The sequence below is a fragment of the Hyaena hyaena genome, unplaced genomic scaffold (assembly GCF_003009895.1).
Source record: "Hyaena hyaena isolate Hyena2069 unplaced genomic scaffold, ASM300989v1 scaffold_367, whole genome shotgun sequence".
In the NCBI taxonomy this organism is placed as follows: Eukaryota; Metazoa; Chordata; class Mammalia; order Carnivora; family Hyaenidae; genus Hyaena; species Hyaena hyaena.
Window position 1 is genome coordinate 960,671 of NW_024081002.1, and position 12,485 is coordinate 973,155.

At 53.3% G+C, this 12,485-nt stretch overlaps 1 protein-coding gene across 11 annotated transcripts in view; it reads right to left on the reverse strand.

The window, feature by feature from the left end:
* The window catches only part of FGFR2 (fibroblast growth factor receptor 2), a 109,051-nt gene that overhangs the window by 78,099 nt on the left and 18,467 nt on the right, over nt 1-12,485 (reverse strand). For 6 of the 11 annotated variants that reach the window (XM_039250471.1, XM_039250469.1, XM_039250467.1 and 3 more), the window contains exons 3-4: nt 1,918-2,184; nt 992-1,069 (exon numbers count right to left, since the gene is read on the reverse strand). The exons of 3 other annotated variants lie outside the window; for them this stretch is intronic. In XM_039250471.1, coding sequence (XP_039106402.1) covers nt 992-1,069; nt 1,918-2,184 — 345 coding nt within the window. The remainder of the gene's footprint in view (nt 1-991; nt 1,070-1,917; nt 2,185-12,485) is intronic. 2 more of the 11 variants (XM_039250473.1, XM_039250472.1) reach the window with 1 other exon arrangement.

Sequence of the window (12,485 nt, forward strand, 5' to 3'; positions counted from 1 at the left end):
GTCACCCCACTCAGAAGTGACAGAGAAAGAGAGGTCAAGTTCTTCTTCCCCGAGGCCTCCCATGTCACTGCTCAATGTTAACGGCCTTTAGTAAAGAGCACTTGCTGGTGCCCTCCTCCGTCACGGTATACAGAGTACAGCCCTCTTTCCTTATTTCCTCTCAGCATGCAGTAATGTCTGAAAAGGCCACAGTTTCTTGGGGTGCCTGGGTGGCTCAGTCGATTAAGCGCCTGACTTTGGCTCAGGTCATGATCTCGCGATCCACGAGTTCCAGCCCTGCATCAGGCTCTGTGCTGACAGACCTGAGCCCGGAGCCTCCTCTGGATTCTGTGTCCCCCCCCCTCCACTCTCCCCCTCCCCTACCTGTGCTTTGTCTGTCTCTCAAAAATAAATAAATGTTAAAAAAAAAAAAAAGGCTACAGTTCTCAACCTCAGCACTGCTGATATTTTGGACCAGATCCTTCTTTGTTAAGGGCTGCCCTATACATCGTGGGATGTTCATTAGCAGGACCCCTGGCTTCTACCCACTGGATGTCAATAGCATTCCACCCACCCCAAATGAGACCACTAAATGTTGCCCAATGTCCCCCAGGGGAGTCAGAAGGAGGACAATCCCTCTCAGCTGAGAACCATGGAGTGAAGCCAAGCACCGTCAAAGGTTACCAAAAACCAGGGTGGTATGTGTTTCCGGTCGTATTACACCTCCGAACAGTGAGAAACCAAAGAGAAAAAGAAATTCAAGGAAAGAAAACTGGTAATGGCTTTCGAGAGAGTAACGACTGACACAATAAGGAAAGGACAAACAGTAGAGAAGGGTGTACAGGAATACGGGTTTATTCTCAGATCAGAAAGTCAGGAGAGGACACAGCAGAGGAAAGTCAAGGGCCGCAGGGCACAGCGTTCCGAAGAGCGGACAAGACGGCAGGTGCAAGTCCGGGCTTCCCACCGGGCTCTGCTCTCTCGGGGACCTTCCGAGATGGCCACTACTTACTCTTGTTGCTATTGGTCTCACTGACAAAATCCTCGGAGCCTTCCGTGTCGTCCTCATCATCTCCGGATGAGATGGCATCTGTATTCAAAAGAATATATCCGTGGTTGTGTTTTTGCAAAGCAAAAGGCTGTCATCACGTACAACTTAGTCCTTCTGGATAGGGAATGCCACAACCCAGGAGCCCCCGCGAAAAGTCTGAGATCGTGTTTTAGTGAAGATGGCTTTAATGGCTTAAATTTTCTCTCCACGAGGACAGTTGGTCTGGATTAGGATTCCCAATGCTTTCTGCTCTCGCATTTTTTAAACATACTGTCAAGTTGGATATATTAAAACTGGATTTGAAGCTTCAAACAGTATTCAAGTTCCCAACAAATTTACTGATTGTGTGGTTATCCAAAGATTCTTTCCAACACCACCTTTCAGTTGTCAGAATCCCCTTCAAGAAGGGAATTAGTCCCCAGCAAAACTTAGCCCCTGTGTGGCCTTCCATCCATTTACACGCTTCTGAAAGCAAATCTTTAAACTTTCCCCCTCACTGTGTGGAAGAAAAATCAAGGAGAGGAACTCGAGTTTTAATAAAAGGAATCCGAGATCTTCCACATCAAATTGCAATCGTATATTCTAACTGCCAAGGATGCCAGCAGTTTGGGGGATCGAGGGGATGTGTTTTCTACTTCTATAAAAGCATGCTGTCTTAAAAGAAAAATGCTCCTTTGCACATGAGAATCGTGTCATTGTTAACGACCAGCCTCTCTGGCAGCACTGGTCCTGCGGAAGAACTTCAAAATCGGATCAATAACAAACTGGGGAGCGCCGTGCGTGGCATCCAATTAGCAGATCCCACTAGGAGTTCCCTTGTCCGGTACAATTTTACCCAGAAAACAGCTACAGAGAAGAGAGAGCAGAGGGCTCGCAGGCCGACTCACCTGTGACATTGACCATGAAGTAGACAGCCTCGCTGTCTACCGGCCTAGCCGCCGTGCAAGCATAGAGGCCGGAGTCTCTAGGCGTGGCACCTTTTATCTGCAAGTACTCCCCAATAAGCACTGTCCTATTGTTGGGCCCCAAGTGTACCCCATCCTTAGTCCAACTGATCATGGTGGCATCTCTCAACGGACAGCGCAATTCTAGCGACTCCCCGGGCGCGGCCACGTAAACTTCAGGTTGGGAGATTTGGTATTTGGTTGGCGGCTCTGCAGAAAGGCGGGAGAGAGAAGATGGAGACAGATGGGAAGAAGGAAAAGGAGAGAACGTCCAACAAAGGTCAGTAGCGGCCCGTTTTTTCCTAGGAGAGGCGGTTCTTGGTCTGCAAGTGGCCCCAGCAGGCGTTGGCGTCCGCCTGCACCCAGGAAGCCGAGCACAGAGCAGACAGAGTGGCGGAGACATCGACCAGAGCGAGAGCCCAATAGAAGCGACCCCACTTCGTCTCCACAAGCTGTACACACACACCCAACCCCCAGCATGGAAGAAAAATGTAGGAAATCTCTGCAGTCTATTACCAACCTGAAGCCTGCTCGCCAGTGTCACCCGTGGGAAATTCTACTCCTGTGGCGTTTTTTATTCATAAGGACGTGTGTTTTGTAATTTTTTTGTTCAATCCGACTGCACGGCTGTGTGTCTACACCCACAAACCCATACATGCGCACGCACGCGCACACACACACACACACACACACACACATTTGTGCTAGATGTTGCCTGTTGTCACAATGCCAAGCTTCCTAAAATGAAATGCCCAAACTCAAGGGACGCTCATGGGTCCTTGACAAAGCTCTCAGGCCCAGATCACTTTGCTGGCCTGGAGACTAACGGCTGTGCTGCCTAAGCTGGAACACGCTGTTTTTCTTAACAACCAAAAAGAACAAAATGCCCCAGAAAGCCAAGACGAGGTTTCCACATTGCGCCTAGACGGATCTGGAAACGAAGCAGCTGGGCACCTGACCCTGACATTCCCAGCTGTGGCCCTCTCTGCCCGCCAGCGCCCACACACGTCCTGCGAACCGGCCTCCGCCCTTGGCGTTTATCTCCTTTAGAGGTGCTCCTCCCTCCCTCGCCTCCCCGTTAACCCAACTCATCCTTTAAGGCCCAAGTCACCCAGCTGGATGTGAGCTTGCCATCCGTCCCCGGGGCCTGGGGCTGAAGCGCACCTCCCCCTCCCGGTTCACCTGTCCGCTTGGCCAGCTGCCAGGGAATGTCCTGTCTCCCAGCACGACGCACATGGAGGGCTCAGGTCTCTTTGGGTGTCCCTCCCGCCCCAAGGCACACACTTGGGAGGGCCCTGTGCTGAACATGACTGCGGTCCCCGAGTCCTCAGAGCAGGAGGGGACTCTGGCCACCTGTACAAGCCAGGGGGGAGCCACGGGGCTGCAAAGGGAGCACCCGGAGCTGCTGGCCCGGGACCCACAAGGACCCATGAACGGGCTTTCATCCCTCACCATGGGAACTGTGAATGGTACCCAGAGTCCCAAGCCCAGGAAACATCAAGCTTCCCAGCGCTGGGATGGCTCCAAATCTGGGCATCATCATGAGGCAACTGTTTTGTCCTTGAGAGTGTCGTCCGGACAAACCTCCCACAGGACAATGGAGTAGAGTCACTCGTGCCTTAGTCCCACAGCTGAAGGAGCGGTGAGGACCGGGTGTATCTGGGTCTAGAAACCCTCACCGCCACCCACCAACAGCTCCCCACAGGCGTCCCTGCCAAGAAGAGCCCAGACGTTGAAAAGGACATAAAGAGAGAACCACGACAACAACAAAAAAAAAAAAAAAAGAAGAAGAAGAAAATAAGAGTCAAACTTAACATGAACAAACACACAAAACCCCAATTTATAGGCAGGTCACACTTCCCGACTAAGTTTTGCTTTTCACATTCTACATCTACTAGACATCTCCTACGGGCCACGCTTTATTCTAGATGCTCTGGGAGCCCCGGGGAACAGTAAAATCCCTGCCTCACTGGTGGAACTTTAATTACGGTGGGGATGACCGCCAATAAACAGAAAGCCCACAAAAAATATATGAAGTGCAGGAAGCCAAATACAGCAAGAGCGCGGCACAAACAGTCAGTGGGGGAGGGCTCTCCCAGGGAGGGGCTGGCAAACCCCGGCCCCCGGGCCGAACCCAGCCATTGGCCGGTTCTGTAAACACGGTATTCCTGGCACACAGCCACGTGTGCTCCTTAAGTGCTGTCTGGGGCCTCTGTTGTGGCACAGCTGAGCCTTATGTCCCGCAAAGCCTCGCCCTTTACAAAAAGTGTGCCAACCCCCGTGGTACGGGATGTTCGGAGAAGGCTTCTCTGAGGAGGGTGAAGGGCAAAGCGGTGTCTGAAAGGTGTCACCAGGACCTGAGCTGGAAGGTTCCTTAGGCCACGCCTCCTGAGCTTGCCGAGGTCCTGATACACCTGAATGGAGGGAGTCCTAGAAACATCCTGAAACTGGAAGCCTGAGCAGAAAGGGGAAGAGGAGGGAAAATGTGGGAAAGAAGGGAAAGAAGAGAAAAAGGAATCAGCGTGGCCCCGAATCGCCGGCCTTGCCCCCTTTCCAGCAGCGTGGAGTCACATAGGAACTCACAATGCCCCACAAGACACCTGGCCCAAGGGCTTGCACAGCTCGTTAGAGCAAGGGTCAGAGGTCATTTGGGTCCCGTATAACCAACAAATAATTACTGAAATGGCACCCACAGCATTAGAACGAATTCACAGTGGATTAGCCTCGGTCATAAAATAATCAATGTTTATGAGGACCACATGGCATCATCAGCAAGTCACCAAGAATATATCAGAATCTGCTTTCCTCTGAGCCAGAACTGGTCACCGAGAGAGGACAGAGGGGTGGCTGGACCCTAAAGTGCGAATCTTCGCTCTCTCAAGGAGAGAGAAGCCTCTGCCCTGGCCCCTCACACCAGGAGAGCCACATCCCTATATCACACAGGCAGGGGAATGTGTGGACGCTGCTTTAAAAAAAAAAAAAAAAAAAGATAAGCAAGATGCTTACAATTATGATGCAGAAACCTCTCTCTCCCGACAAAGGTTATGACTTCCCTGTTTTAAAAAAATTGTTTTTAACATTTATTTTTTTAAGAGACAGAGCACAAGCAGGGGAGGGGCAGAGAGAGAGAGACAGAGACACAGAATCTGAAGCAGGCTCCAGGCTCTGAGCTGTCAGCACAGAGCCCGATGTGGGACTCAAACCCACACACCGCGAGATCATGACCTGAGCCAAAGTCAGTCGCTTAACCGACTGAGCCACCCAGGTGCCTCACGATTTCCCTGTTTTTAAAGGAAAGCATTTTCACCGAGAATTCTTTGCTCCACCTGAAACAGGTAAACCAGGGAGTCACGCTGAAGCCAGGGCTGCCTGGACCAACGTAGCAAAGACACCACACTTCCTGCCGGTTGTAAAGGAAGAACGTGACACATTGAGACCTCAAGGGCAGGGACCGCGTCTTGCCTGGGGCTGGACACGCAGGCGCTGATGACACTCGTGGCTTCCGGAGCAAGAAGCGGAAGGAGCCCTGAGGCCCAACCCTACTCCGTTCCTCTACCCCCAGCCCCTCACCCACTGCAGAGCAAGAATGCTATTTATTGCCAACCAACGGGAACCTCGGCTTCCGATCTGTAACCTGTCGGGCCCGTGACCGTCACTGCTGCTTGGAGGCTGACCATGCTCACCGTGCCTCCAGCACCGCTAACTTTAGAGGATACTCAGGGGGCATCCGGATCAGCATCTCCACAGACGCACTGAGTCTCCGACTCAAGGTCAATGTTACAGACAGGCTCTGATCTCACTGGGCCCGCAAGGGGACTTCTACTCAAAGTGGTTCTTCTCGCCGGTAAAACCAGGTCAAAACTGTCACTCAGTTTTCCAGTGAGAGGAGAAGCTTCAAGGAGAGTAAAGTAACCCCGTTACTAATGGTGTTCGTCCATTACAATTAAGCCACCTGACTTCAAGTGAGAGTGAAGCTGTACCTGCCCCGCATGTACACGTGGAAAGCACGTGCTCCTCCCTCACCCGAGGGATCAGTTCAGGGAAAGCTCACTGGGGGTTTGTGGTATGAAGCTATTACCCCCCAATACCAGTGTTCACACCAGGATGGTACACACGGCTTGGGGAGAAGGGCGAATGGGTGAACGAAAAGGATAGGAGGCGCCTGGGTGGCTCAGTGAGTTAAGCATCTACCTCTTGATTTCAGCTCAGGTCATCATCTCACAGTTTGAGAGTTCGAGCCCCATGTGAGGCTGGAACAGGCATGACAGCATGGAGCCTGATTGGGATTCTCTCTCTCTCGCTCTCTCTGCCCCTCCCCTGCTCCTCTGTGTTCTCACGCTCATGTGCTCTCTCTCTCTCTCTCTCAAAAATAAATAAACAGGGGCAACTGGGTGGCTCAGTCGGTTGAGCGTCTGACTTTAGCTCAGGTCATGATCTCGCGGTTCGTGGGTTCGAGCCCCGCCACTGGGCTCACTGCCGTCAGCCTGTCAGCACAGAGCCCGCTTCAGAGCCTCTGTCGCCCTCTCTCTGCCCCTCCCCTGCTTGCAGCCTCCCAATAAACAAACAAACATGCATTAAAAATTTCTTTTTAAAAAGGGAAAGGACGGAGGAAGAGTTTGGGGAGACACAGTACCAAGAGAAGGAAGACAGTTGGGGGGCAGCAAGTGGGAGGTGAGGAGGGGGGAAAGGGCGGCCACGCCGGCCCCCTGCCACCCCACCCAGGAGCACCCCCGCCCTGCTTGTGGGTTCCTGCCTCAAACACAGCTCGGGACAAGGTGCCAAGGACATGGGCTCTTGGCCTGAAACCCAAGCGGCTGGCTCAGGAGGCCACTCTGTCCCCACCCACCCCCAGGAGGCCACGCCCGGCCGGGGTTTCTCTCCTGTGCCTGAAAGCCGCAGGTGCCCTGCAAAGCCGCTCGGTGAGAGCGCCACGCACACCTGCACAGGCATCTCCCTCACACCGTGCGGTGGGGAGCCAGAAGGATCTGCCAAGTCCTCTGACACCAGCGATGACGCACCTGTGATGCTCCCCCATGCGGATCGGCTTCCCCTGCCGGGGCCGGGGCCTCCCCCTCCTCCCCTCCCCACCCCACCCCCTCCAGCAAGCTGCGCAGCCTGCTCTGTAAAGCAGGACAGTTGACACAGGGCAAAGTATTCCCCGGGAGATTCAAACAATACCTTTTATAGTCATATTAACGTTTCCTGGATGTTTTTTTTCCAACACTACAGCTTACTTTTAACCTTTCTTACGCAGAGTGGGGGAGAAATCCACGTGGAACGCACAGGCCAACCTTGTCCCTCCTCTGATCTTGCCAAAACACAACAGGGGAAGGTTCCAGAAGCCACTCTGCTCCACACCAGATATTCTCTCAGAGACGTCCACAGACAGACACAAAATTCCATCTATCTTTCATAACGTTAACTCAAAGTGAAAAAACACCACACGCCAGTGAAGGACATGTTCAAGGGGACCTGAGACAGCTGAGCAGACAGGCAGAGCAGGGGACCCCGCCCCTCGAGGGCTCGCCGTGCTGGTTTCTGCGCGCCATGTGCACACGGTGGGTGCGTCAACTTCAACTTGCTCCCCAGAAGTTTCAAGCGCTGAGAAGAGCCAGCAGCGAGTGATCACACTGCTTTTTTCTCAATATCCAAGTGACTATGTGGATAGTAAAGAACGGGAGAGCGGGCACTCCTGTAGCCCGTCCCCGCGTGCAGTGTGTGCGATCCCTTCCCTCCCCCTGGGGAGGCTTAGTGCCCTCACTCCTGGGGAGCAGAGGGGCCTCATCTGGAAAGAGAAAAGCACTGAGGATGGGGGGCCAGCCCTCAGCAGGTGAGGGCAGGAGTCATGACTTCTCAGAGTGACATCACACCAATGTCACTGGCTGCAATCCGCAGGTGTTTACCTCTGGGTAAACAAGCTCAGGGAAGCAAATCCTGGCCATGTGCGCCGAGAGCCTGGGGAGGGGACATCCTGTCAAAGTCCAAAAAGGCCGTGACTTATGCGACCTCACGGCACACGTCCCTGGGTCCCTCCCCCGTGTCACCAGCAGGACCGGCTCAGGACAGCTGAAGCAGGGAGGGAGTTTGGAACAGTAAGCTATTTCAGGTAACGCTTTATGTTGCCAAACCAGCCATCACAGCACTTCAGACTGTCACTTTTTATAATGTTTGCCTATAAACTTTCCCGTGTGGGTTTTGAAATGGCGCCCAAATGCAAACAGGGAACAGATGGGAAGCCCGCGCCTCGCCCCGTCCAATCGCCGGCTGGAGGGTGGACAGCAGATTTACACGGCTCGGGGCCAACAAAGTGGCGAATGCCGGTGGGGTGACGACGTCACATGTCACAAGGGAAGCCTTTTCTGGGGGTTCCTCGGGATGGGGTCTTTTCAAACATCAAGATGATCGCAGCTAAGAGACAGGGACCCCAGCTTCGAGGATGCAGGGGTGGGGGGTGGCCCCGACGTGTCTCCCGTTCAGAAAGTCAGGGGCATCCAAGCCCCAAACACATTCCTCTGGAAAGGGTCAGAAAGGGAGAAAGAGAGAGAACTCGGGAAGCAGATCGTTTTCCCCCCACCCCACCCCACCCCCCAGAGTGAGGAGCTGGAGCAGAGGCCGGGCGGGTGGCTGGGTGTGGGCTGCGGGGACAAACGTGCGCCTCTGGGCACAGCTTGGGGCTCCCACGGGAACCTTCAGGCCAGCCCTGGGAGCGGGGCAGTACACCAGCCTTGGGTTTCCTGGTGCCCTCCCTCCACCACCCTGCACGAGAGAACAAACATCACTGCTGTGGGGCTGCCAATGTCCTGACAGAGCAGCACACAGAATAAGGCTGCAAATGTCACCGCAATGTCAGAGCGCACGAGACACGTGGTGGTAAGTGGCGGCTGATCCCGTCTGTTCCCGGTGAGCCTCGACTCACCCTCCTGGGCTTTCAGATGGCCTGCCGCGGCCACGCCACGGTCCGGTTAGAAGCTTTAATGGGCCGATCCCCAAGTTTCTGTCCGTGGGAATGGAATACAAAACCCCCTCATCTACACAGCTCCACTGACGCATTTTTACAGGCTTGAACTGAGGGAGAGTCTGGGCAGTGGAGACACTGGGCGTTACAGCACAGCTTTCCAGTAACCCAGAGAGGCTGAGGGCCCAGATCAGTCTACCTGGCACCGAATCTTACCAACAGAAAGACATGAAGGTGCTGGGGTCCCCCACCATACGTCAGAAATGATCGCTCTCCCCTGGGGAGCTCTGCAGCCACACAGACAGTGAAGGCTGGGGCGGCAAAGACCTGGCTATTTCAGCTCAGACACCTCAAAGCTTCCCCTCTGCAAGAACAGACTTGCAGAAGACAAAAATCCTGTCATCAAACGGAGGCCTTATAAGGCGTAGGTACTACTTGTTCTTTAAGAGGCAGGAGGGAGAGACAAATACTCTGCACAATATAAAGATGAAAGTTCTCTACCTCGAGAAATACGGCCAACATAAAAACGCGGGACACAGAGAAGTCAAAGCAATGAAACACGGATACGTAAACAGGCAGAGAGGCCGCAGTTTTCTTCCCAACCAACTGGTGGGGTGTCTTTTGGACACACGTCAGCACTTAAAACTCTCCCTATCCATTCCACGGGGGTTGTAACAACCACTAATAGCCACCTCTGCCACAGTAGCTTGCCTGTTCCAGAAATTCTGGGCTGGCTCACATTCCTCGCAATCAGATGGGATAATGGCATATGTTTCCAATATGGTAACCGTTAAAAATTATACATTTAGGCACACCCCTCACATAATTTAGGTCTATCTTTGAGATACGTGGGGAATAGCTTTCCAAGTTTGCAAAGAAATGACGGTGCTTGCCCAGGAGAAAATACAAATGTGGAAACCGTGACGTGCCTCAGAATGCCCTAGTTTAAGCAGGAGTCAACATGATCGCCTGAGATTTGGGCCCAAAGTGGCAATGTCCACTCCCTGTTCGGTCAGCATCTCTCCTTCGGATCCTGATGTCTTAGGCAGTCAGTGAATCATATTCTCCAAAAGGAGGGGGGGGGGCATGGAAAGGCAAGGCTTTTCTCCCTGGTCCCAACACCTGCATTGAACTCTTGTGTTCACGAGAGCAAAATCTCCACTGGAAGCCCAGGATGCGGGTACTGAACCCGTGCCGCCTGCAGCAAGGCCCTGGGCGTCGGCTTAACCGAGAACTTCAAACTCGGCGCCTCTGTTCACAAAGCACTTCCCAAACATGCCGTCAGATTATGTCGTGTCCACGGAGCAGGCAGTGGAGCTGCAAGTTATGTCAAAGCCGCTCCCCCTGCCGCATGTACAACGAGGAGTCCATGTGCTCCATCGTCTGGTCACCTCCCAGCACGAGGGTTTTGTACTCCCTGCGTCAGGAAGGGAGCAGGGCGGCGGGGAGGGCCTCACAAGGAGGTAAAGGGATGAACGGGATTTGCCAGACCTTTATCAACACAATCTGTGAGATCAGGAGTGACCCTGCTGAGGGGTCGCCTGCACAGTGGACACATCGTCTCCAGGTCTGAGCGCCTCATTTGCCCCCAAAATGTTTTCGTCTCTCGTGAGTCCTGACACCAGCACGGGCCTCTTCCTCATGTAAGGTGACAGAGCCACCTTCCTCACGGGAGGCTGCTTCAATTCCACAGCGGGTCCCTGAGCTCTTCCTGGTACCCTAGCATTAAGGGTCCAGTCCCATCTCTGTCCTCTGCCTGGTGGCTCTTCAAAACAAGGCGAGAACAGGGGCGCCTGGGTGGCTCTGTCGGCTAAGTGTCCAACGCTCTTGGTTTCAGCTCAGGTCATGATCTCAGGGTTGGGGAATTTGAGCCTCACCATCAGGCTCCTGGCTGCAGGTGCAGAGCCTACTTTGGATCCTCTCTCTCTGCCCCTCCCCCGCTCCCTCCCTCCCTCCCTCTCTCTCTCTCTCTCAAAATAAAAACTTTTTTTTTTAAAAAATGGCAAGAACAGACTGAGAACAGACCTAAGTTCCAACTCTGCCGCTTACAAACTGTGATCGCTTTCTGTCTCTTCACCTGCAATCCAGGACTGATGAGAGAGAGAGAGAGAGAGACCGAGCATGCACAGAGAGCACCTAGCTTAGTCGCCACTCACTCAACAGGAAAGAAAAGCCACCCAACTAGGTGCTCTCAACGGGGAAGGGCAGGGATGCAAGAAAACAAAGGGGAACCTTCTGGTATAGCTCTAGAGCCCCCAACACACAGTTTAGTGTTAACCATCCCTGGTGTCATGCTGTCTTCTGCTTGCAAACTTGGGTGAGTGTCTGTAAGAACAGAGCGCTGTGGCGCAGGCCTTGCCTCTCTGGGACCTACACCCCCTCCGGACTTCCCCCCCATCGGCACCTGGGCTCAGCATCCCACCCCTGGCTCTTGCGGTTCTTTTCCCACCCACTCCACCTCCATGCCGCTCAAGTCCCTGCTCGAAGCTTCCTCCCTGCACCTGCCTGAGGGAGCACATCCAGGCGCTCCCCAAAACAGGCAAGTGCCCTTCCTCCTCTTCCCCTCCAGCAGCCTCGGGCTGAATGCAGTCACCTTGTAACATCAACTCAGCTCCAACTCTGCCCTAAAGCCCCGCCTCTCCCCCTGCCTCCCCCATCCCATGGGCCCCACATCTGCATTCCTGTTAATTCTTTCTGAAACAGCTCTGAAATGAGAACAAGGGCAAGACCTCACCCCTGCATGTCCCTACCTTCTCTCCAAAAGACCTCTGCTTTGCCCCCAACCCACCACCCCAGCCCATCCCATGTATCCAACCCCCCGGGGCAGCCTTCCGAAAACCAAAACTGACCTTTACTTTAATTAACCAATTAAATAAATAAAAGAGAATGACCGCTCCGCACTCTGGCAGGAGTAAAACCCAAAGAATATTACCCACATTAAGTTTGCTCCACACCCTCCTACACTGTTGGTGGGAATGTAAACGGGTACAGCCCCTCTGGAAAACAGTGTGGAGGTTCCTCAGGAAACTAACACTAGAACTCCCCTATGACCCAGCAATAGCACTGCTAGGAATTTACCCAAGGGATACAGGAGTGCTGATGCATAGGGGCACATGGACCCCAATGTTCACAGCAGCACTCTCCACAATAGCCAAAACATGGAAAGAGCCTAAGTGTCCATCAACAGATGAATGGATCAAGAAGATGTGGTTTATCTGTACCATGGAATACTACATGGCAATGAGAAACAATGAAATCTGGCCATGTGTAGCTACATGGATGGACCTTGAGGGTGTTATGCTGAGCGAAATAAGTCAGGCAGAGAAGGACAAATATCATGTTTGCACGTATAGGAGGATTAGGAGGAACTTGACGGAGGAACAAGGGGGAGAAGAAGGGCGGAAATGGTGGGGGAAAGGGAGAGAGGCAAACCATGAGAGACTCTTGAATGCTGACAAAAACTGAGGACTGATGGATGTGGGGGGGGGGATGGGCATGGAGGAGGGCACTTTGGGGATGAGCACTGAGTGTTATGTGGAAACTAATTTGACAATAA